Raw genomic sequence first — 25,641 nt, forward strand, 5'->3', positions numbered from 1 at the left:
TATCACTTGAAAACATAAAATCTAAAAATTCATCCTTCAAAACCCATTTTAAAATCAGACATTGCATTACCACGTAAATGGTACATCAAAATCATGTTACAAAATGTTTTCAGTCATGAATTATACAAATTTATGTTTGTATCATGCACATTCAAGTCTATCTTCAAAAACGTGAGTGACAGTTAACAGGTTAAAGTTAATTTAAATGCAATAAGTTGAACTTTTGAGTGATTTTTTTGAACAACTTAAGTGGGACTTAAGTTGCACTTTTTAGTACATCTTTATATGTACTATTATATGTTCCTAATTGCTTCTAGTGTCTTTAAAATATGCTTAAAGTGTACTATTAATGTATTGACATGCAATTAATGTGAACTAATAGTGTGAATTAAATGTAATATTTTTGACCACATAAATGCATATCATTTGTAATTAATTTCAAATATATTACAATTTAAAATTACATTAATTGCAATTAGTTGTAACTTTTGAGTGATATTTTTGAACCACTTAAGTGGGACTTTAATATTTTATATGTGAATTGAAATATGGTAAATATGTACTTCTGAATACGCAATTAATGTGAACTAATATATACTTCAGTGTCATATATCTCTGGCAATGAAGTTGACATTTAGTATATTAAATAATAATAATAATAATTTCTTAATAACCTAGTTACAATCAAAGCAAAAACACAAAATGGTAAACCCTGTACATTTATTGCTTTTTACTGATGCACAAGAAAAACCCAACACTATACAGTTACAACACTTCAACTCACTTATTAGAAAGAGTCTGGAGGACAATGCTAATTTCAACATCATGGAAAACATAATTCTGTAAGATGTGTAAACCTGTTTACTCATTGGGAACCTAAAAATGTCCATTTATTGGTATTACTATACTTGTGAAGTCATTTGGTCACCGTAACATAAAGGATTACTAACACACAAACAACACACATTTAATACAAAAAAAAGAAAGAAAATTATCTATCCATGTACAACAAACATTAAGAGCAGCCCAAGACTAAAATGTAATTCTGAGCTGTTTAAAATTATAGAAATGTGCACTGACTGATCTTTAAAAATACCAGTGCCTTTGTTTTGTCTCAAGATGCACACAATAATGTTTTTTCAAAGGCATGTCAAGGAAAATGATTTAAATGTCCTTATTGAACTATGGTCCTGGCTTAGTCTAAGCCCTGTCTGTGAAACCAGGCCATTAGTTCTCAAACCTTTACTAGCACCAACATTAAACAGCTTACTCCAGCATTAATGAATGCAGGTTTGAATAAATAAATTAATTAATTAATAAATAGAAAAGAACTCCAAATGAACTTGCTGGGACGTGCTGTCTGTCAAAGTCCCAGAGGCTCTCCATCCGAAGTAAACTTCACATGTCATGAAGCTGCACACATCTCTCCACAGTCTGTGTGAACAGAAAAATTATCCAAAGAGGCAGGAAAGTCCAAAAATATTCCTTGAGGAAAGAAAGAATAACAATTTTTATAAAACATATCCAGCCATTATAAATGGTTCAGTTGAGTGAAAGTAATAGACTTGCAGTCTAAAGTTTATATACACCTTGCAGTATCAACAAAATGTTAATAATTTAAGCAGTAAGAGACTATATACTCATTATATTTTACTTTACCTGTTAGTGATGTCTTAAATATTTAATGTTAAAAATGTATTATGGAACGAGTTATGAGAGGCACTGTGTAAATGAATATTTTTAAACAACAAACTGAATTTTTTTTATTTAAAAGTTAATTTAAAAACTACATTATGTGCAATTATCATGTTTGCATATATTTTTTTAAGTTGAGTGTTGCTTGCTATATTCAAAAATAGTAATTAAATTTAAGTTTGGGCTCTGTTGTTAACTGTAACCTCACTAAAGCATATGCCGAGGTAGATTTTTATTCCTAAAATGTTTATGTAAAGAAACAAAAGATTAAAAAAAATTGTTTCGTTTTTCCAACTGCTGTACCAAAAATGAATCAAACTGTGATTTCAAATAACGAGGTGTGTACCAAACCGTCATGTTTGTGTACATTTTATTTATTACAACAGCACGCTGGACCAAGGATACTACTAAAATTAAATAAATAAATATTTTAATTGTTAATTCAATTTTTTTGTTTGTTTGTTTTGCTGTTTTGAAACCAGTTCTTCATTTCCAACCCTTTTTATGAGGTTTATTGGGAGAATAATTGAGAAAATGCATCTTTAAAAACTGAAAAGGCCTAGCTCACAGTCTGCCCTCCCTCATCTTTCAGCACTCTCATGTCACCCACCCCATCTCTCTCTGACTTGTACACCCTCATTTTTCCAGACCACCTCATGACCATTACTTCACTGTTGCCCAGTAGCATATCAACAGGTGAAAGAGAGAGAAAGAGAGAAGGACAAGGGGAAGAAAAGAGTACTGTCTCCTGTAGACTCTTAGATTTGTATGGCGTGTTTACCAGTACAGAGAACCCTGCCCTCACATAAAATACTTTGAGAATGTGGTTGGTTGTTGTGTGTGCGTATGCGTGTCCATGTCCATCTTGAAGACAGTAGAGAATTTTTTTTGCATGACTCGGGTGGCTTTTTTTTTTTTTTCTTGATTTTAACAATGCACTATTGTTTTGAGTTAGTGTTTTTATATATCGCCAAACTCATAAAGAATCTTTGTGAAATCGCTCCAGCTGTCCTTGCTCTTGTCCCTTTTTGAATTAACTTTAGCTCTCTTAGCTTTAGGACTATAACCACTCTCACAGCTCATTTACCCCCGTCAAAGCTTATCACAGTCCCCCAAAACAACAGCTGCCTTCTAAATTTACTGACATAAGAACACACACACACACACACACACACACACAGTGTATAAGAAAGCAAGTCAAATCACAGAAAGTGTGTCAATGACCATGAAGACATTTACTTATTACTGCCTTACCCAGCACTGAGATTAAAAGTTTACTGAAATGTTACAAGAGGTTTTACTCTCTGAACGCTCTGAAGGTCTTTAAATGCCTAATTGATGGTGTTTGTAATTATTTGTAAATTCAGCTAGCATTACACTAACATGCATGTAATCTTGAACCTGATGTGTTTTGTATTAACAGAGTTCCCTGCCGTCACTCTGAGGGCCGGGTTACCTGTAGCCAAAGATGACAGCAGCAACACGCCCATCCTGATTGGCTGCCTTGTTGGGATTATCCTGCTCCTATTGGCTGTCATAGCTGTCATACTTTGGAGGCAATACTGGAAGAAGCTACTTGGCAAGGTGCTTTTCATCACTATGTACAGTTCAAAAGCACTGGGACTTTTGCGATGTTTGTGTAACTCCACTTGACTGTGTTCAGGCTTTATAAGCAAGTCCTTAACTCAACTGATTCGTTCATAAGCACTAATGCTTGTTGGGAAAGAAATGGTAAATGTCTTTAATAATAAGTAATTTAATTATTCTTTTAGGTGATTTTCATCAAAACAAGTGAGTCAATTAATTATTCAGTAAACATAAAGCATTCAGGTTCATCCTGAGTCATTCTGAGACATGATTCTGCTTTGATTTTGTTTGTAACTTTTCATTGGTGGAGCAAAAATAAAGGAACTGGCAATAGTGTATCTAAAATATGAATAGGCCGCTGTATAAAAGCAGAATATTCATCTGTTTGATTTATTTTTTCATAATAGAAAATGGAATTTGTTGTGCATTTATCTGTTATAGCATTTTAGGAATGTACTTGTGTACAGATATCTATCAGACATTGACGAATTGGATTTCATGGCTCTTTAATATTCTATTTGTCTCTGTGTATCCAGGCACAAGGCAGCCTCTCTAGTGACGAGCTGCGGGTTCATCTTTCGGTTCCATCGGACAGCGTGGTGATCAATAACACTAACACACACACATACTCCAGCCGCTACCAGCGCATACACACCTTCCCCGATGACCGGGACCGCGACGGAGAATACCAGGAGCCCAGCACTGTACTGCGGCCCCGAGAGCAACGTGACAGCACAGGTGACAAACACACACACACACACACTCAGCATTCATATACCTCACTCAGTAAATGCACAGGAACCCAGGTCACCAGGGGGAATCAACTGCACTGCCAAAACGACATCAGAAAAAGTACTTTAGGACAATCCACAACCCAGACACAAAGAGCCACTGTACTATCTGAAAAAGAGAGAGGAGGGAGGCAGATTTATTTCACTCACACTTCACTTGTACTCAAATGTTCCGTTTTTTCCTGCTATAGTTGCTTTCGTGACAGATACTTAATGTTTTCATATAATAATTAACATAAAAGGAATGCCCCACAACAGACTGACCAAGACGATTAACAGCCTGCGTCATTCTCAATGACAACACTGCCTGCTGTGTTTGTGAATCTCACATGGAACTGGTTTGCTCCGTCACCCATTAACGGCCCTGTTGTTTGTGTTTTGTTGTTGTGTCGTCTCGTGTTGTGATATGGTTGTGTTGTGATGTGGTTTGGTTGTGGTTGTGCCGCTTCGTGTCGTTTTTGTCATGTGGTGTCTGCTCACACTGTCATACCCTTCGTGTGTCCGTGGGATTTGTGTGTGTGTGTCTGTGTCTGTGTCCTCCTAGCACTGCTGTTAAACAACCCAGCATATCATCTCCTCCTGTCTGACCTGACACATGGCCCCAACAGGCTGACAAACTGCCACAGCCAGCGAGAAAAGCCCCAAAACCTGTCCCAGGGTAAGAGAGAGGGGTTCATTCTGCCCCAAAAATGGGCAAGGGGTGGTGTCCTCCCCAGGGAATATTTTGAAGTGCCCTGAACTCCTAAAGGTAACAGTTAGTGATGTAAGCCCCCAGAACAGCACAGAGGATATTAAACATAAAAGGGTGTTTCTTTAAGTGTGTTTTTGGGACTTGGAAGTCTTGGAAGCTTTTAGTGGTTTACCCTTGTCCCAGACCTAAACGTCAATTACAATATAAAATCCATCATGAATTAGTACGTTTAGAACTAAGATGACCTAACAGAGTGAAATAAACATTAATTGTTAAGCGATTTAATGATTTGGCCTCAAGTTTTTTTGTTTTGTTTAGTTTTTTTATCTGTTGTTACTTTCATTGCCAGCGCAACAACAAACATTTTTGTAAATTATAACGTTTATTGAAATTTAATGTACTTGTTTACCTTGGAGTTAGTGGAGTTCATGCTTAAGTTGGTATGCAAATAAAACATGAAAAACAAATTCTTGTCTCATTTTTAATAAAAGTAAAATTGTATCAAATAATTGTTTATTATTAACAACTATGAAAATATTAAGTTAGTCTATTTTAGATATTCTAGCTGTAAAATTTGCTTTAGCAATCAAAAATCGCTGAGGGCTATTTTGTTATCCAAATACAGTAAATATATATATATATATATATATATATATATATGAGCTGAACTAAAAAATCTAAGCCTTTTTTTCTCTCAAATATTGTTCACAAATCTGTCTAAATCTGTGTTAGTGAGCAATTCTCCTTTGCCGAGATAATCCATCCAACTCACAGCTGTGGCTTATCAAGATGCTGATTAGACAGCATGATTATTGCACAGGTGTGCCTTAGGCTGGCCACAATAAAAGGTCACTCTAAAATGTGCAGTTTTATCACACAGCACAATGCCACAGATGTCCCAGGTTTTGAGGGAGCATGCAATTGTCATGCTGACTGCAGGAATGTCCACCAGAGCTGTTTCCCATGAATTGAATTTTCATATCTCTACCATAAGCCGTCTCCAAAGGCGTTTCAGAGAATTTGACAGTACTTTCAACCGGCCTCACAACCGCAGACCACGTATAACCACACCAGCCCAAGACCTCCACATCCAGCATCTTCACCTCCAAGATCATCTGAGACCAGCCACACGGACAGCTGCTGCAAACCAATTGTTTGCATAACCAAAGAACTTTCAGAAACCGTCTCAGGGAAGCTCATCTAAATGCTCGTTGTCCTCATCGGAGTCTCGACCTGACTGCAGTTTGTCGTTGTTTCCGACTTGAGTTGGCAAATGCTCACATTTGATGGCATCTGGCACTTTGGAGAGGTGTTCTCTTCACGGATGAATCCTGGTTTTCACTGTTCAGGGCAGATGGCAGACAGCGTATGTTCTGGACAATGAACACAGTTGCATTTTATTGATGGCATTTTGAATGCACAGTGATACAGTGACAAGATCCTGATGCCCATTGTTTTGACCATCACCTCATGTTGCAGCATGATAATGCACGGCCCCATGTTGCAAGGATCTGTACACAATTGCTGGAAGCTGAAAACATCCCAGTCCTTGCAGGGCTAGCACACTCACGGGACATGTCACCCATTGAGCATGTTTGGGATGATCTGGATCGGCGTATATGACAGCGTGTTCCAGTTTCTGCCAATATCCAGAAACTTCACACAGCCATGTGAAGGAGATGTGTTGCACTGCGTGAGGCAAATGGTGGTCACACCAGATACTGAACCTCCCCCTGGACCCCCCCCCCCCCTCCCAATACAGTAAAACTGCACATTGCAGTGACCTTTTATTGTGGCCAGCCTAAGGCACACCTGTGCAATAATCATGCTGTCTAACCAGCATCTTGATATGCCACACCTGTGAGTTGGATAGATTAATTTGGCAAAGGAGAAGTGCTCACTAACACAGATTTAGACAGATTTGTGAACAATATTTGAGAGAAATAGGCCTTTTGTGTACACAGAAAAAGTCTTAACTCTTTGAGTTCAGCTCATGAAAATTGGGGACAAAAACAAAAGTGTTGCATTTATAATTTTGTTCAGTGTATATTGACAACACTGAAACAATTGTGCTGCTTAATAAACTTGTGGGAACCAGGTTATTTAAATATGAAGTTTAAAGGAATATTCTTTATTTGATATAGATATCTTGAATAGCAATGTAAACATTTTTGCTGTCACAAATGGTAGAATATTGTTTTGTCCAGGATGAGGTAACGTATGAGCCGATTGGAGCATGTTAGTGTTTTCTAGCTGTCTTCTGACAGCCAATCATATCCAGTAAGCATGTACATAATATGTCATCTCCAGTGTATGTGAGTGTTTAAGTGCATGTGTGCAGTTAATAATTTCTTATTATTATTATTGGATAATATGGCTTTCTATTATAAGTATTTCTTTTTTACCTTTTTTTATCTTAGCATGTGCTGTTGATATGGTTGATAAAGGCCTACCCATTCAGGAGGGACCGCCTCCTTATCCTGGAGCTCCGCCCCCTGGCCTGGCTCATTATGGAGAAGCATCGGGAGGCGGGGGAAGTGTTCCTCATTATGCGGAAGCTGACATCATTAGCCTGCAAGGCGTTAGTGGAAACAATACATATGCAGTTCCCGCCCTCTCAGCCACGCCCACTGATTGTCCGCCCCTGCCCGAGTTGCCACGGGAACGACTTGTATTCAAAGAAAAGCTGGGAGAAGGACAATTTGGAGAGGTACAACTTTGGATTGCATAAACATTACAAATTCCCACACCCCTCTTAGCTTCATGAAATTCTTTCTTCAAAAACCTTATTGTGTGGCCCAAAGGCAGACTAATTAAATAATATAGTAATATAATGTATAATATAATGTTGCCTTTATAGCAGGCTATATACTTTATGTTTCCTTGTTAGGTTCATTTGTGTGAGATTGAAAACCCCCAAGACCTTGAAAACCTTGAGTTCCCATTTAATGTGAGGAAAGGGCGCCCTCTGCTGGTGGCAGTGAAGATTTTAAGGCCAGATGCATCTAAAAATGCCAGGTAACTGTATTATAATTATTATGGGTTATTATATAATTATAGTTTTTTGCCATATTTCCAGATTTAGTTGGAATAGTTCTTGAGCTCTAAAACCGTAACTGTTGTTATGTATTTAGTAAAACTTTAGTAAACTCAAATTCTTCATACACTTTATATCTTAATATTTTGTCCTTTCCCCTTCTCTTGTTACCCTCTTATTCTTTTCATGCTCTTTTTTTTCCAACAGGAATGATTTTCTGAAGGAGGTGAAGATCTTATCGCGCCTGAAGGATCCGAACATAATCTGCCTGCTGGGTGTGTGTGTGAGCAGCGACCCACTGTGTATGGTCACAGAGTACATGGAGAGTGGAGACCTCAATCAGTATCTGTCCCAGAGAGTGCTGCTGGACAAGACTGGCCCTTCACATAACACACCAACCATCAGGTGCACAGACACACAGAACACTACAGCGATTATATCAAGCAGAAAAAGCATTTCTTACAGTGTGGGAGGTTAAATGTCTCTTTCTGTCTCAGCTACCCTGCTTTGATCTCCATGGCGAGTCAGATCGCATCAGGAATGAAGTTCTTGTCGTCTCTGAACTTTGTGCACCGAGACCTGGCCACGAGGAACTGCCTGGTGGGTGGAGAGAGGGGCGAGGGGGAGGAGCGCGGCGGGGAGCGTCAGATAAAGATAGCTGATTTTGGCATGAGCAGGAACCTCTATGCTGGTGATTACTACAGGATACAGGGACGAGCTGTGCTGCCGATTCGCTGGATGGCATGGGAGTGCATCCTCATGGTGAGAACACAAACTATTACTTTTTTCTATTAGAAATAAATGAAAACATACAGGAATATTAGAGACAAACTAAATTTTTTTTTATGGATAAGTTTGTCTCGGTGTTACTATAATGATGATATAATTAATTAATTTATATTTATTAAATTATATTTATTATCATACTTGACATTTTATATCTTTTAATAAAGAAAACTTATACATACAATTTTGTACACAAATAAAAATACGCTCTTTATAAAGTTTATAGAGTCCCAAAATCTGTGACCACTAGTGATTAATCCATATTTACTAATTAACATTTATTATTATGTATTACTTAAGGAAATATAATATCATAACATTTTGTGTATCTATTTTATTTATTAAGAAATAAAAATACATTATATATAATGGGGTTAACATTTCTGGGACCACTAGAGAACGTGTGTAATCTTTTCTGCATTACCATAATGAAGATATATTTAATCCATTCATTTATATTTGTTTATTTAATATTTATTATCTGATTTAATATTTATTGTATTAAAATAAAAAATATGACATTATAACATTTTGCCATGTTCTTAAATTTCGAATAAATAACATTTCCGTTTTTTACAAATTTTCATTACCACAATTAAGATATATTTAATTACTTTGTTTATATTTAGCATATTTATACTTATGACTAAATATGTATTTCAGCTGAATAAAAAAAAAGTACAAAAAAATAGTTTAGTAAATAGTAAATAATTTTTTTTGTACTGTTTCTCATTTTATCATGTTTCATTTTTAGTAACAACTGACCCAACTGTATATAATGAAATGACATCAGCAACGAGTCATATCCATATACAAATGTATTAGCTCGTAATGTGCATTATACCGGTTCCCTGAATGTCGAGTCAATTTGTGTGTGTGTAGGGGAAGTTCACTACGGCGAGTGACGTGTGGGCATTTGGCGTGACTCTGTGGGAGATGCTGAGTGTGTGTCAGGAGCAGCCGTACAGTCACATGACCGATGAACAAGTCATTGACAACGCAGGGGAGTTTTTCAGAGACCAGGGCAGACAGGTGCGCGTGCTTGCTAACACTTATTAACCCTCATAAGAAAAACATTAGCATAGTCTCAATCACTCTCTTTCTCTCTCTCTCTCTCTCTCTCTCTCTTGATCAGGTGTACCTGTCTCGCCCGGCTGTGTGCCCACAGGGTTTGTATGAGCTGATGCTTAGCTGCTGGAGCAGAGACTGTAAACTGCGGCCTTCCTTTGCGTACATTCACTCCTTCCTCGCCGAAGACGCCATGAACATGGTTTAGAAAGTGACAGAGAGATGAAAAGTGGAAGAATGTAAGAAAGTATGTGTGGACCACAGTCTGGTGGTGTGTTTTTAAGCAGACATGGCTAAGCACTCTTATGTAAATTAGTGTATTTTTTTTTAAAGGTGGGTTGGGGCGAATAAAAGCCGCAGGTTCGGTGCCCCTAAATGACCCACTTCTCACTCCCTATCCTGAGATCCTGAACTCCTCAAGCAATATTTTATCCTGAAATCATATTTAGACTCTCTGTTCCCGCACTATCAATACTTATGGCATCAGTATTTAGTTTCACAGAGCACAGATCTCCCAGAATGCACCACAGAATTAGCCGAGTCATCCTTTCTTTCCAAAATCATCATATTTTCTCTGTGAACCTGAGAATGAAACGTCTCTGTAAATGTTTGAGTCTTTTGTGTTCGGTGAGGTCCAGTAATGATGACTAAGCGCTGACGATGGGTTAACTTGAATTATATAAGATTGATTTTAGGATAAAATGTTGCTTGGTAACTCAACCTTGAATCCCGGTCCTCTAACCTGTATCAAAACTTTCTGAATAGGTCACGAAACATAATCATATGAACTGGTGGAGGGCTTCATAGCTAGATGACAGGCAGCACAAAAGCACACGGCTCTACAAACCAACAATTTAGTCATCGTTCTCTACAGGAAACACTTGACACACATAATCAATAATCTATTGAAACATACTTTAGCAGAAACACAGATGTATTTTTTCCTACTTGCATATTAAGTGAAAATAGTAAATAACTTGTTTAACAGTGAATTCTGCCTAGCCTTGCTAGCATTCGTGGTCATGTAGAGAATCTAAGGCTGTCTTTTCTGCGGTGGAGGGTAATTCATCATTAAGAAACGCTCACAGATCATTAAAAATTCAACACTGTGTGAGACGAGTTCATCTCAATGATACAAATTCATTTTGTTGATCTCTCGGAGAGCCATTTAAAGTGTTGATAACCATCAATAAGACATTTAAAGAGCTCTTGGTGTATATTAAAAATGTTCTATAATTATGTACATCAATGCTGATATATGAAACACAGGCTTATTACATGATATTATCAAATTCAGCCAAAACAGAAAATGGATATTTGTGACTCCGCCCCTGTATGTCTGCACATAAATGGTCCCTTAAGGTCTGTTCGCACCAAGGACAATAATTACAATTTACAATTATCCACCTTAATTACTGAAGCTCTATAAAGCTGGATGGATTCTGATTGGCTGTCAATGTTTTTATCATACATCAACTAGAAAAAAATAAACTTCTTTCAAGCCCATTCACACCAAGGATGACAACATAAAGCTTTAATGATTCAAATTCTGATTAAGAATAAAAACAATGACAGCCAATCAGAAACCACCTGACTTAAATATGAGCCTGGACTTGCCCGAAATCAAAATGCGGGGGCCTTGAAGAATTTTATAGAGAGAAAGAGAGGAAAAAAAACAAGCAGAATGGCCACAAGCATGTACATTTATACCAATAAGTGTGACAAAGTTATTGCCTATGTAATGAGAAATGAACAGGGTGAATAGAAAAATAAACAAAGCGTTTGTCCTGAATTTACTGTGTAAACCTATAGGACACTTGCAGGAAACTCTCTTAAAGCTACAGTACGTAATTGCACACTGCAGATTTAACTTGAACCTGGTGTGATGACGCCACCTCTTCCTCATTTAAGAGTAAGACTGTGTGTGAAGGTAGGGGTGGAGAGCAACATATATACTGTAACATACACACAAGAATGTGATTCCCAAATGGTTATATTACCATGCCAATCTTTTTTTTGGTACACCGAGTCCCTGAACCTTTATTGTATTTTTATAAATATAGTTATGGGCATGTTCTGTCCTCAGCTATTCATGTTTCATAAACGATGAAAAATGTAAATACTTCATGGGACATAATTTTCTTCATTAATATTGCTCTCTGTTATTAATCGGGTCTGTCTGTCTCTGTTTTAGACTCCCTGCTCTGTTAGTCAGTGTCATTGCCGGTGTTGTCTATTTTTTGTAGGTGTTTTAATAAAGTAACCTTTTCAAATAAAGTGATATCCTCATTTTCACCAATGCTCGAACACAATCTGCTCATTGTGAGTAGTGTCGTTTCACATTAGCATTCATTATATGCTAAACATTATAGATTTGTGGAAACACATCCAGACAAAGCCATAAATTGACATGTTAAAGTAGAATGCATACTAATAGTTTATTGTTTATAATAAACAGTACATACTTAATATGAATAAATCCTAGCCTGGATATAGCGATCGTCAGTTTAAGGTGAACATATACAGTATATATTCATTGAACGTACAGTAAGGCAAAATTGGGTGTGTCATATATAAAAACAATAATGAGGCTTTACACTAAAAATAAAACATTCTAAATGAAATAAAGGCCAGGAAGTATCACATGACACACCACAGCTTATGTTGCTGAAATGCAATCAGAGCAGCTTGATTCAGAGAGGAGGTAAAAATAGCTCTGAGGCACTTTGAAGGCATAAACTACAAATGCATAGGTTAACCTTTCGTGATGTCAAGTCCATTTTAGTGTTAAGTACACAGCAGCATTGCAAAACAAAAAGACTAAATTCTTTTTTTTTTTTATACAGTGATATGAGAAATTAAACCATCACCAGCCTTCACTGGAGTTTCTTTGCCTGCATTAAATCCCTGACCAGTTTCCTCTTCTTCTTTTATCATGTTTGTTCATCAGCTTAAAAAAAAATCAAAGGGTTTCTTTTCTTCACCCACTTCCCACACCATCTTACTTTTCAACTTGCTGTATAAATCACTTTCCTGAGCTCAAGGTAACAGAAAATGTATTATATTCAAAATAATTCTCAATATGTCTGCAAACTGTGCCACTGTTCAAAGAAAAAAGCTTTCACAGAGCATTGCATGATAAACCTTATCTATAAAAGTGCAAGAATAAAGCGTCACACTTCTGTGTCTGCAGATGTGAGGCATCATGCACGAGGACTATGGCTTCAGTAATGCACTTCAGGTGGATTTACATGCATTTGACTTGAATGCACTTTGGTTTTGGAAGAAACTGTACCAGAATCAACATGCGTGTGGCTCTGACAGACAAGAAATACTAAAAACTATTCCAACAATAAAAAAGGAGAAAGACCAGCCCTGCTTCCCTGAATATAACAGTGGCTCTAGAGCAGATGATGTAGTTCACCTAACTTATAAAATTACCATATGATTAAATATCAATTAGAATAGAATAAAAAAACTGAATGTTAAAATTAGTGGATTACAAACACAAAAATGACCTCAATGTTCCAGGTTCAGTATAAACACAGGCATGCATACGGACACGATCACAGCGGATCAGACCCGATTCCTTCCTCATGCACTCCATTAGCCCATGCGGGTTGATCCAACCTGTCCAAAACAGAAGGTAACAAAATGTTAGTGTGGCTGGAGTAGAAAGCAGGTGTGTTTTAAAGCAGTTTGTACTGTATTTCTGAAGTATTCTAATGTAAACTTAAGGGGCATTCTAGCTGCCTTGAGTGTGGTCACCTGTGAGATGTTGACTCCAGTCAGTTTCTCCACTGCGCTCGGCAGCCGAGTCATGATTTCCAGAATTTCTCCTGTCAGCTTAGCTGCGCCCACTTCTGACCCACCGCTGGACACCATGGTGACCTTCTGGGCTGCACAGAGTGGCTTGCTGATCTCTTCCGCCATCTAGAGGAGTGGAGGTCATTGCTGAGTGTTCTTGTCATTGAACTAATTCATGGACGTTCAGAATTTCGGATGCACTAACCAGTGGGAGTTTCTCCAGCAGCATGTCCACCATGGCTCCCTCTTTGTACTGGTTAAAAGCTTCTGCCTTTTTGGCCATCTGCTCGGCTTCAGCCCGACCCTTTGCCTCCAGTGCAAAGGCCTCTGCCTCTCCCCTCATCTGAAAGAGAGACAGAAAAAGATGAATGTTGAGCAGGGTATGTGTCTTATGAGAACAGAAACGCTCATTTTCAAAGGCAAGAAACAAGTGTGTGGAGAGATTCAGGAACTCACCCTGATGGCCTCTGCCTCAGCTTCTGCCTCCATGATCAACTGAAGCCTGTTAAAGTGAGAGAACTTATGTTTTTTGGAGATTATCATACAAAGCCATGAGTTCTATTCTTCAGATTTGCTTCCACTGAACCGTTAACAAATTTGTGTGAAATTAGCCAAAACATTTGGAGCCCAGTGTTTGTGCATCGCTGCAATAGTTCCTCGGTTCTCACTTTTGTGCCTCAGCGATCTTCTCGATGCGGAATCTCTCGGCATCAGCTGGTTTCTGGACTTTGGCCTCCAGTTCCTTCTCCCTGCGGGTGATCTCCTGCTCCTGTAGGGTGATCTGCTGGGTACGCTCCACGACTTGAACCTGCATCTTCTCCTCTTCAATGCGCTGCTTTGTCTTGGCCACCTGATGCAGATGACGGCCAGCAAAAATCTCAGTAGATGGGACTCAATCGTCTAGTTTTACAGGATTTTTACATGAAACGTTACATGTTACCAGCTGAAAACCAAGGTGGAGATCATTCGCTACCTGAAGCTGATAGGCCATTTCAGACTCCGCCTTCTTGGTGTTGACCTCCACGTCATAAGCGGCTTTCTTCAGCTCAAAGTCTCTCTGGGATTTAGCCATCTCAATCTCATTCTTATACTGAGCAGAGATCTTCTCCTGCATGGCGTGAGCCTCCTACATACACAAACACACACATTAACAGTTTAATCGGACACCAACATCACACATTCAATAATGATAACAGAAAAAATAAATATTTTCACCCTGATGACGGCATCCCTCTTGAACTGAGCTTCGCCGATACGAGCATCTCTTTGCACCTGAGCGGTACGAGCTTTACCCAGCGAGATTAGATAATTCTGGAAGAAAGTTCAAGTGAGTTTCAGTTGAGTGAAATATATATATATTTTTATAATTCATGACTGAAAACATTAAGTAACATGAACTTGATATACCATTTTCATGGTATTGCAATGTCTGATTTTAAAATGGGTGACAGTTAACAGGTTAAGCAGCACAACTGTTAAAAGACATTTTTTGACCACCAAATCAGCATATTGGAATGATTTCAGAAGTATCATGTGACACTGGCGACTGGAGAAATGGCTGCTGAACATTCAGCTTTGCCATCACAAAAATAAACTATATTTTGAAACATATTTCCTACATGTGAATATATTTAGGTTACACAAGCACTTGAATGGCAGTGAACGTTAGGGTGTGTGGTTCCTGACTATAGTCACCTGATCATCGTGCACATCTTTGAGCGTGTAGCTGACAACACCGATCCCCATGTTGACCAGGTCAGAGGAAGCCACCTTGAAGACCTGCTCGGAGAACTTTTTACGGTCCTGATAGATCTCCTACAGAAAAAAAAAAAAGAAAGAGAGATTGTACAATTAATAACAAATAGCCAGCTAACAACAGAAGTACAGTTGCTTGTTGATCTCAGCACTAAAATCTTCCAGTTCTCTTTGTAGTCATCTTATGAAAGCTTGTATCTTCAATCTCTTTTAGCACATGGCAGTACCTCCACAGTCAGGTGGGCGATAATGGCTCTCTGGTGTCCCTCGAGGGTCTCCAGGGCAATATGAGCAATCTCCCCCTCCGACATCCCCAAGAACATCTGACAGGCTGTGGCCAGCATTTCTTTATTCTGACCCTGGATCTTCACCTGAAGAACACGTGAACAGCAGCGCTTACAGACTGTCCAACAGAGCAGTGTGTAATGTGTGTCTCTCTAACCTGAGCAATGCCCGTTACTGAGATTGGTACTCCATGTCTGGTGTAGACCTTGTCACTCTTCACATTCAGAGTCAGAGTACTGAGAGAGATCCTGGGAGCGAAGAAAAACGAGAGGGAAAAAGTCCTTTTCAAAAACAAACAAAGGCAGATATGCACACCATCCAAACGAACGGATTTCCCAAATATGGAAGCCTGTTTCCACCACAGAATAAAACTAAATTTTTAAATAAAGATCTTGACTTTTTATCTCTTTTTTTTTCCTGGCAATTATAACTTTTTGCTGTGAATTCTTGGTTAACATCTTGCAATTCTGTTTTTTTTCTACCACAAAATAAAAAATAGACAGGGTTTTAGATACTTTTTCTAAAAATGTCTAACTTTGTCTCACAATTGCGAGTTTATATCTCATAATTCAGACTTTTCATCTCAGAATTGAGTTAACATCGGTTTTGTTTACATCTTGCAGTCTGAATTATGAGATATAAACTCAGCTTTGCTATAAAAAAATATCACAATTACCCTTAATTCAAGCTTCCATAACCAAACAGGTGTTTTAGATTTTTTTCTGACATGCTGGTGTTATATCTTTCACTTGGATGTTATAAATTGCACTGTGTAAATACCGTTGGATAAAACTAAAATTGTGTCTCTCTTCATTTCAGGCTGCAAAGCAACTAAATGTGATTATTTTAAAGGGAGGTGATTCTTTTCTATACCCAGTATTGTCTCCCATTATTTGGGCAAATAGATAGCCCCACCCCCAAAATCAAGCAACACCCACATACAGTTCTGCACATTGACGGCTGAGCTTAACCTCACAGATGTGAGACTGCTGATGTACAGTAATCAAAAGATCAAGACTATGTAGAGCGAAGGCAAATATATTCTTTGCAGACTGAGTGATTCGTTAATCCTCGCTATGTATACGAGGAGACTAATGTAAACACGAGTGGAGTCTTTATTACACCCAGGGCCACCTCTTGTTCTTATTCCCTCCAATAATGAGGCCCGGGACTCTCAGTCTTTTCTGGAATCAAGTTAGTGACTACCACTGCAGCACCTGCTCAAACAGAATGCTTCCTGTGCAGGTGTGTTCTTGCACTAACACGTTCTAATATCTGTCTTCTATTGTAATTCTTTACATACCGCTGGATTTTCTGAATGCAGGGAATAACAAACACTCTTCCACCAGCAATCATTAGTGGAGGAGAGCGGCCACACCCTGAAAGAGACACAACAGAGAGAGATTTTGTTTGCTGGTATAAAGCGTCAGTATTCATTGAAAACATACTTGGGTGGCAGGTATATCCATTATAGAATCAGTCATTTAATATCGATATACTTAAAATAAATGCATTACTAGCCATTAAACTATATTTTTTTATTTTATATTTATTTAATTATTTAAAAAATTAAGTTAATAACTTAACGATTTGTTTAAAGTTATTAATACATTAAATCAAATATTATGTCAATGCTGTCCTTTTTAAATTCCTATTCATCAAATAATCATGAAAAAAAGCAGCACTTCAGCATATTAGAATGATTTCTGAAGGATCATGTGACCGAAGACTGACGTGACGACTGCTGAAAATAAAACTTTGCCATCACAAGAATAAATTACTTTTTATTCAGCATCTAAATGTAGAAAACAGTTATTTAAATGTGTACAAATATTTTGCAATATGATTTACTGTATTTTTGATCAATGCAAGAGACGTTTTATTTTTACTACTTTTACAACATATTAAAAAAAAATGATGACAATTCCTATTAACAAAACTGGCGACCACTGCCCAAATGATTCACTTTTATTATCAGGACACACTTCTAGTTTAACAGAGAAACGTATGTCATCTTAACATTACATTGCTGGAAATCCACACACACACATTTCACAAATCATGTTACTGCTTCTTCTCTCTAAAAAGCAATGTCAATCCCATGCAGGATTTCCAACAGAAGCAAAGAAACTCATTAGCACACTTCCTGCAATCGCATGTCTCCAGCGGCATGTCAACTGTTTACAGAGAGAACGAGGGTGACAGAGACATAATAGAGCTGCTTACTAATTTTTTTTTTGCCCCTCTGCATTGTGCAGTTTGACTGCATTAACCTTGTTGTAGTAAATGTGACCATGCTGGGGTTTCCCCCTGAGCATTAAAGTAATCTTAATGTGTAACCACTGACATTTATCTACACACTCACACACAAATCACAACCATTACAGTGAACTTTGTGTCTGTATTGACCTGTGAATGAAAGTCACATGAACAGCTGAAACCAGTTCTGGATTTGGACATTGTTTAAGAAAGAATGTCGTTTGCACAATATCATTGATCTCTATGATCATAACAGAACTCCACAGTTTGTAGTCAAAGTCTGATGGGGTTCAGTTTCTAGTCAACAGCTGCTTTAATTATACATTATTTTTATCATATGTAGATACATTGTCGTGATTGTAAACTTGAAGGAGTATTTTTACTTCAATGTTTATTTATATACATAACTGACATAACTGTGCAATAAAGCCCAACAGATGCAGCATACCTGAGACCACCATCGCCTCATTGGGACCACAGGTGTAAAACATCCCGAATTAGATCTGAAGAAAGAAAGCAGCAGTACTTAAAAGGCATCAGTCAACACAGGCTGGGAATATTTAGATATGACATCTGAGCAAAAACATTCAGCACTAGATAATCTCAAGAGTTCAGTGGAATATGTTGATGACTTCTAGTTTGTCTCTCATGCGAGTTTGCTTTTCCCATTGCTTTGCTGTAACACACGTACAGCTCTTTTCACTTTCAAATCAAGGATCTGTTAACCAATCATAAACCTAATCTAAAAAGCACTTTACAGTAGAAGAGATCTGCATACTGCTATGGAACAGTTAAGTTTATATCACAAATGCAAAACTTACATTACACAATACAAATTATAGAGAATAATAAATAAATAAAAAACTTCATATAAACCTATTTTCATATAATCGACACAATTTGCATCAGAACAGGAAATGCTTGGCTACTGTCGTTACCTAGCAGCGGCTATGTAGCATTTCACGCGACTTTAGTTTACTTTGTTGATGAAAACCACAAGTTCAGAAACGTCGTGATATTTAGATAAATCCATTTGCTCTTACCGACTGTTGATGTTTTGTTAAAATCGAGGTAAATGTGACTCAGATTGTCTCACTTGTGTCGATGGCAAAAGCTCGTCGTAATTACGCAAACTTGGCCACGCCCACTCACAACACTCGTGCCGTGTGTCAACACTCAGTGAGCTCCCTACAGTCACTACAGCTCTGCGCGTTCGCACTGCGCAAAATATAGCCTAGGTAGGGTAGTTCACAAAGTCTTACGACGGTCATAGAGAGTAGTGGGTAGAATGCTCTCTGCAGTGAACTGAGGAATGAGACACCTTCATTTGTTTGCTCGTAGAAATGAGAACAATATTATAGCCTACACCCATCCTTTTGTAAACCATAAGTTGGCTATGACATAAAAAGTAATAATTGGGCTATTATAGGGTAATATAAATGTCATAATTATGATCTAAGACGCCAATTTGTTTGTGTCATCATAAGCAAGTCATAACTATGAATATAAGCTATTTAATAATTTGTAATAATAACAGGCCCTATGTCATAAAAAGTCTTTTAATTGTTTATGATATGGATTTTTTTAGGTCATACTTTTAAGACTTAGTATCTCATCATTGACTTTTTTTTCTTATGTGGCAGAATACAAGTAGCTTTGCGAACAAATGGGTAGATCGAAGAGGAATCGCTCATCAGTCCTACATATTTATTTAGGACATGAAACGATAAAAAGTATTATTATTTAGCAAATGTGAGAAGTCCAGAGTGGGCTAATAAGGAGCACTGTTTAACACTTTTCTTGTTTATTTCTTTATTCCTTTAATGATCCCTTAGGTTGTTCTCATACATTAGTCTGCAGTCTCTCTGATACTCTTTTTCAATGTCTCTTTTATCAGCTCCATACTGCTTCGTCAATGCAGCAAGCTTTTGACACTTCCCTTCTTTTATTTTCTATAGTCAATATATTTTTTCATTGTCGCCATATTGTATCCATAAAGAGAATATCAGTGGGAAAACTTTATTCATTAAAATTAAACAATAAAGAATAACATACATATGTATACACCATAACAATTACTCTGACTATACATATGTGTATTTAGAAAGAAGAACACTAGTTCAAGGCCACATCTTGTCTAGAGAGTAAAGATCATACGGATCATACAAATCATACGGATGCAAAAGCATTAGTCAGGAAGGACATTTGCTTTAAATAAGTGAGTAAACACCTTAAAAAGAAAAGCACAACTGGATACAATCCGCAGACTTTTCTCTCTTTTTTTCGACATACTATCCTTGTTGGCACTCCCTCCATACTTCCGGTCTGCACTCTAATCCCCGTCACTAAAATGCAAATGTATCTTGCACCAATCAGGTTCCACAACATCCAGCAGTGCCCCGCCCACTACTATTCCAGCCTCGATCTGGAGACAGTCCAGGAATATAAAGCCTTTGTCCGGCTTTTCCAAATTATTGGTGAGCCGCACCGTTACTTTTCAGTTTTATCTGAGAACTTCTCACACAAATTCTAACAATGAGGGAGATTGTTCACATCCAGGCCGGGCAGTGCGGAAACCAAATCGGTGCCAAGGTAAGAACAGTTCTTCAGAGAAAAAAGTGAGTCATTTAGATTTAACAGCCACGACTAAATAACAGCACAAGAGTTTCAGAATGCAACAATAATCAGTGTAATTTTAGTTCAACGTCTTTACCTAATCTAAAATAGACATATTAGCTCTTCTAGCCCTAATTGTTTCTCAGCATATTAGATATATTAGGCATATTTTGCAGAAAATTGCCTAACTATTTTATTTTGCTTTGCACCTTTACCAAATGTTATTGTAATGCATTATTAATATGGCAACATGTTGAGCAGTTTTATAGACCCAGTTTATGTACAAGAATTGTTTTATCCCCCATTACACTACTTTTTTTCTTTTCTTTTTTTTCCCCCTCATCTGAACCCCCTTTATTCACACCCAAAATATGCAGATCCCACTCCTCATTCATTGCCACTTTAACACGATCTGTAGCTGTTTCTCTAAATAAATGATGCTCAAATTCCACAGACTCCAACTATAAATCTCTTTGTCTGTAAATCAGAGCTGCGGGTGAATGGATTCGCTGGTCAGTGGGGGGTCTGTCCTCTTTCTCTCTCTTGACAATGCGGGTGTGGCGGATCAGATGTGAACAGCAGCTCTCTCAGTGATCACTAAAGACTGAGCCCTTTAAACAGCTGGCAGGACCAGAGCGCGAGCCATGACACGTGGCACTAATATTACTACCGCACCTTTAACATCATTTCCACTCGAAATAAATTTTCTGAGTTTGAACTAAATTCGTTTTTTTTTATCGATGTGCAGATATTGACCGCTGTGATTCAATGGTCATGCGGAGGATGATGGGAAGGGTGGGGCGATGGAGAATGATAGTAGATAATTTAATAGTAATATAATTGAAGAAGGCTAATAATGTGAAATTCTGACGTTAAATCAAGCTATTTTAGAGTGAGTCATTGTTTAATTGTTTGTTTTTAATTAATTAGCTTTCTTCTTACTATAATTGTTATAACAAAATGATTATCAACGTTTGTGAATTTAAAAAATCCAGTTAATCTATCAAATCCGACTTTTCTACCACATCTACAGAGATTAGAGCCAGTGTTGTGCCCAAATTTGACCCCCAGCCAAATTATTACAGGGGGTCAGAATTGGGCACAACACCGACAATAAGGATTTATTCACACCCATGGCCTCATTAAAGATGCACATTTTTTAAAGATTGCCCTTGAGATGTTGCATGCCTCCTGTGGCATCAGAAATTAGGTTAAATCATCTTCATCCTTTAAAAAGCCTTGACATGCCTTTCAAATGATAAGATTGTGAGTGTCTGTTGAACTCATCTGAGGTCAGGGTGGGGACAAGGAGGCATCCACAAATGGACTCTAACAGCTGCTGCCAATCCTGGATATGGCCAAGATATAAATGAAATATTTAATGAGTAAATTACATATTCATGGAAAACTTTGTATATTGGTGAAATCAAACAAATTCAAAATGATGGGATAATTGTCTTAAATTGTGGTTAAAAAGGTCAAATAGGTGGAGCCTAATGATTTCATATGTGTCTGCATGGTATATTAGGATGATATGATGTGATGACAGAGCAGAAATGTAACAGGTTTGATAAGCGAGAGTGTCAGAACAGGGTCACATTAGGGCTTTGTCAGTCAGCGCCTTCCAGTTTATTGGCCTCATTCTTTCAAAACAATTATTTTCAATATATCCGAAGAACAAGCTTTTCTTCCTCCATTCACTCGCAGCCTTGTTAAGTCCATCCTGACCCCTCTCTCTCTCCACTTCTCTTTCAGATTAAGGTCACTTGGACAGTAACATAGAATTAATGATTTAAACATTCATAAAGCCTCGGTTAAATTTAATTGAAATACACCTTTTATCAAAGTATTTTGAGTAAGTAGTACAAATCTGATTTACAGGACAGAATTAATTTGAATAATTAAATTGAATGATAATTTGAATTGCTGGAATGATTACTGAATTACATTAAATTGCAAGGAGGAGATGCTTTAAATTACAATGTGTTGTTTGCAGTTCTGGGAGGTGATCAGTGATGAACATGGGATCGACCCAACAGGAACCTACCATGGAGATAGTGACCTGCAGCTGGACAGAATCAGCGTCTACTATAATGAAGCTACAGGTACTTTGAGACACACATATAAGAAAAGATTGGAAAGATGTCCCCTTTAAGAACAGTGAGCATTTACTGCTAAATTGGAACACTAGAGATGCTTTTAGCACATACAGGATGATGATACATCAACTATTATTAAAGTCAACAAGAAATCAAAAGTTTGTATTATTTAATGGGATGCTGCAATGTTTATCATAAATTATTTATATATGAACATCATAAAAATAAAATTGCACTGTAATCTTTATTCAGAAACACTGCTTCCCCCTCCCCCACGACATCTCTTTATTTTTTGTAAAATATGTTATCCTTTTAAAGTAATTGTTTTGAAAAAGTTGTCATTAATATATTATGTCATTAATACATAATAGACATTGAATGTTCCATGAAAATGTATGCATGTTGACTATTTAGTTATAGAACAGAATATAGTTATATTTAATAATTAATTAAATTATTAAATATTAACTCTGTGGATATTTTGGAACACCAGCAGCAACATTCCACTGAGGATGTTTTAGTTCAATAATAAATAAAAAAAACAATAGATTTGGCTCTACATATCTAAATACTGTATGGCTGTAATTAAGTCAACACTAAAGCATAACTATTAAAAAAAATGTGTTGAGATGAGACTTGGTGACTAGAGGTCAAGAGAAAAGTGAAACTTTTTTTTTTTTTTCAAAGCCTTAAACCTGAATGCAGGTATGAAAATACCTTCTTTTATATATTTAATTTCTTACATGTACTGAGCTGGTCTGCTTCTTTCCCTTGTCCCTGTCTCTCTCTCTCGTGGAGGAGGTAAATATGTGCCAAGAGCTATTCTAGTTGATCTGGAGCCTGGCACAATGGACTCTGTGCGTTCAGGACCCTTCGGACAGATCTTCAGACCTGACAACTTTGTATTTGGTGAGTGACTGGGAAAAAAGGAATATGTAAAAAATACACAAAATATGTTAAAAGTATCACATTATAGCTTTAAATGCTATAAATCTTGCACAGTCTGAAGTTTTTGCTTCCTCCTTGTGACCTTACAGGACAGAGCGGCGCTGGTAACAACTGGGCCAAGGGCCACTACACAGAAGGGGCGGAGCTTGTAGATTCTGTTCTGGATGTGGTCCGTAAGGAGTCTGAGAGCTGCGACTGCCTGCAGGGCTTCCAGCTCACTCACTCCCTGGGCGGTGGTACCGGGTCTGGCATGGGTACCCTGCTGATCAGCAAAATCCGTGAAGAGTACCCAGACCGCATCATGAACACCTTCAGCGTGGTGCCTTCTCCAAAAGTCTCTGACACCGTAGTGGAGCCTTACAATGCTACACTGTCTGTACATCAGCTGGTGGAGAACACAGACGAAACCTACTGCATAGACAATGAAGCCTTATACGATATCTGCTTCCGCACCCTCAAACTCACCACTCCCACATACGGCGACCTCAACCATCTGGTCTCGGCCACCATGAGTGGCGTCACCACCTGCCTGCGCTTCCCCGGCCAGCTAAATGCTGACCTCCGCAAATTAGCCGTTAACATGGTGCCCTTCCCCCGCCTGCACTTTTTCATGCCCGGTTTCGCCCCTCTAACCAGCCGAGGCAGCCAGCAATACCGCGCCCTCACCGTGCCTGAGCTCACACAGCAAGTGTTCGACGCCAAGAACATGATGGCGGCTTGCGATCCAAGACACGGACGCTACCTGACCGTCGCCGCCGTGTTCCGAGGCCGCATGTCTATGAAGGAAGTCGACGAGCAGATGCTGAACGTCCAGAACAAGAATAGCAGCTACTTCGTGGAGTGGATCCCCAACAACGTCAAAACTGCCGTCTGTGACATTCCGCCTAGAGGTCTCAAAATGGCAGTAACCTTCATCGGCAACAGCACTGCTATCCAAGAACTGTTCAAGCGTATCTCCGAGCAGTTCACAGCCATGTTTAGGCGCAAGGCTTTCCTCCACTGGTACACAGGAGAAGGGATGGACGAGATGGAGTTTACCGAGGCAGAGAGCAACATGAATGATCTGGTGTCTGAGTACCAACAGTACCAGGACGCCACCGCCGAGGAGGAGGGCGAGTTTGACGAAGAGGCTGAGGATGATGCTTAAGGAGGAAAGGTGTTTGGGGAGGTGGTAGTGTGTCCAAGTTTGAGTAACATGTAGCAAAACGTATATGGAACAATTTTAGTGTCTCAAACAAAATAGAAATTAGCACTTGACAAACGGGGCCAAAAATAACCAGAGGAAGGCAGAAAGAATGTTCTTAAACACGGAATGGGTGGATTACAGCGTTTACAATTATAAATCAATCACTTTTTTGTGTATTTCTTTACCGTTCTGATGGTCATTTCCTCTCTGTAGAGAACAGGGAAGAATAAAGTAGCAAATATCCAAATGGAATAAAAGTTACAAATGGAAAATGTCCACAAAAAACTCAAACAAAAATGATTATTATAGTTTTTAATGTTTGCTTTTGTTATTATTGCACTAGAACGAGGAACTCTGTGAGATAATGGCACTTCACAATGTGACCTCAGCAGGTCTAATTGCAGTATTTATAGAAGTGTTTAGAAAAGTATGTTGTGTGAAAGATGAAGGAAAAGAAAAGTACTGTAAGAAAGACAAGATTCAGAATAACAAGGGTACTGAATCTTAACCTCGCTTGGGCGCCAACCAACGTCTACAGGAGGATGAGTATGATTAACGACATGGACAAAATGGGAAAGTATTTTAGATTTTGCAGATGGAAAGATGAAAGTTGAATGGATTTTGAATGGATTGTTGGTGCAAAGTTTTAATTCATGGACTCTCATATATGTGTATATGTTCTCAGCCCGTACTTTTAAGTGTTACTGCATACTCTTACACATTACATACTTTAAATGTTTTTATGTTCCTTGATTGTCCCTATGTGAAAAAAACTGAGCCTCTGGAGAAAACCAAAATAAAAATGAAAACAATGTTTTCATTTTGAGTGTTTTTGCTTCATTACAGCATATACATAACTAAAGAAGCTCAGGTCATACCACAAAAAAAGTCACTTTTAGGTTTGCACTTTCATAAACTATGCCTTAATGAAAGCATTTAACGCATAATATGGTAAAGAATATAATATAGTCATAAAGTGAAGTACAATATACATATGGGGGGGGGGTGTAATGGAAAACAAAGATTTAATT

The 25,641-nt window shown here is 38.0% G+C and overlaps 3 protein-coding genes across 6 annotated transcripts in view; 2 read left to right on the forward strand and 1 right to left on the reverse strand.

The window, feature by feature from the left end:
* The window catches only part of LOC128030729 (epithelial discoidin domain-containing receptor 1), a 32,650-nt gene extending 20,718 nt beyond the window's left edge, over positions 1 to 11,932 (forward strand). The window contains exons 10-18 of one of the 2 annotated variants that reach the window (XM_052618602.1): positions 3,119 to 3,279; positions 3,819 to 4,020; positions 4,618 to 4,731; positions 7,185 to 7,474; positions 7,655 to 7,782; positions 8,009 to 8,206; positions 8,299 to 8,563; positions 9,470 to 9,619; positions 9,723 to 11,932. In XM_052618602.1, the coding sequence (XP_052474562.1) occupies positions 3,119 to 3,279; positions 3,819 to 4,020; positions 4,618 to 4,731; positions 7,185 to 7,474; positions 7,655 to 7,782; positions 8,009 to 8,206; positions 8,299 to 8,563; positions 9,470 to 9,619; positions 9,723 to 9,863 (1,649 nt within the window). In that variant the 3' untranslated portion in view covers positions 9,864 to 11,932. The remainder of the gene's footprint in view (positions 1 to 3,118; positions 3,280 to 3,818; positions 4,021 to 4,617; positions 4,732 to 7,184; positions 7,475 to 7,654; positions 7,783 to 8,008; positions 8,207 to 8,298; positions 8,564 to 9,469; positions 9,620 to 9,722) is intronic. The other variant, XM_052618603.1, reaches the window with a different exon arrangement.
* Positions 11,933 to 12,060: 128 nt separating this feature from the next.
* LOC128030730 (flotillin-1-like) lies at positions 12,061 to 18,945 on the reverse strand. 2 transcript variants are annotated; one of them, XM_052618604.1, is made up of 13 exons: positions 18,805 to 18,945; positions 18,210 to 18,264; positions 16,806 to 16,881; positions 15,660 to 15,750; positions 15,445 to 15,588; positions 15,158 to 15,277; positions 14,678 to 14,773; positions 14,436 to 14,588; positions 14,131 to 14,312; positions 13,919 to 13,964; positions 13,668 to 13,805; positions 13,424 to 13,588; positions 12,061 to 13,285 (listed from the first exon to the last, which is right to left on the reverse strand). In XM_052618604.1, the coding sequence occupies exons 2-13, from the start codon at positions 18,250 to 18,252 to the stop codon at positions 13,262 to 13,264; spliced, it is 1,278 nt and encodes a 425-aa protein (XP_052474564.1). In that variant the 5' UTR covers positions 18,253 to 18,264; positions 18,805 to 18,945; the 3' UTR covers positions 12,061 to 13,261. The 2 variants fall into 2 exon arrangements, with proteins under 2 accessions (XP_052474564.1, XP_052474566.1); XM_052618606.1 differs by lacking the exon at positions 18,805 to 18,945 and adding an exon at positions 18,700 to 18,780.
* Positions 18,946 to 20,188: 1,243 nt separating this feature from the next.
* Positions 20,189 to 25,430, forward strand: LOC128030732 (tubulin beta chain). 2 transcript variants are annotated; one of them, XM_052618609.1, is made up of 4 exons: positions 20,189 to 20,353; positions 22,374 to 22,482; positions 23,275 to 23,385; positions 23,514 to 25,430. In XM_052618609.1, the coding sequence occupies exons 1-4, from the start codon at positions 20,297 to 20,299 to the stop codon at positions 24,569 to 24,571; spliced, it is 1,335 nt and encodes a 444-aa protein (XP_052474569.1). In that variant the 5' UTR covers positions 20,189 to 20,296; the 3' UTR covers positions 24,572 to 25,430. The 2 variants fall into 2 exon arrangements, with proteins under 2 accessions (XP_052474569.1, XP_052474570.1); XM_052618610.1 differs by having other exon boundaries at positions 23,278 to 23,385.
* The last annotated feature ends 211 nt before the right edge of the window (positions 25,431 to 25,641 follow it).

The sequence above is a fragment of the Carassius gibelio genome, chromosome A16, assembly GCF_023724105.1.
Source record: "Carassius gibelio isolate Cgi1373 ecotype wild population from Czech Republic chromosome A16, carGib1.2-hapl.c, whole genome shotgun sequence".
Classification (NCBI taxonomy): Eukaryota; Metazoa; Chordata; class Actinopteri; order Cypriniformes; family Cyprinidae; genus Carassius; species Carassius gibelio.

Bases quoted from the DNA above. Each gene is read 5' to 3' on its own strand.
- LOC128030730 (XM_052618604.1), bottom strand. From the start codon at position 18,252: ATGTTTTACACCTGTGGTCCCAATGAGGCGATGGTGGTCTCAG. The intron at 14,589-14,677 runs GTGAAAATATTT...TTGTGTATGTAG, and splicing joins AGAGGGATGCCGTCATCAGG to GAGGCTCACGCCATGCAGGA. The intron at 13,589-13,667 runs GTTAGTGCATCC...CCACTCCTCTAG, and splicing joins TGCTGGAGAAACTCCCACTG to ATGGCGGAAGAGATCAGCAA.
- LOC128030732 (XM_052618609.1), top strand. From the start codon at position 20,297: ATGAGGGAGATTGTTCACATCCAGGCCGGGCAGTGCGGAAACCAAATC. The intron at 20,354-22,373 runs GTAAGAACAGTT...TGTTGTTTGCAG, and splicing joins GAAACCAAATCGGTGCCAAG to TTCTGGGAGGTGATCAGTGA. The intron at 22,483-23,274 runs GTACTTTGAGAC...TCTCTCGTGGAG, and splicing joins CTACTATAATGAAGCTACAG to GAGGTAAATATGTGCCAAGA.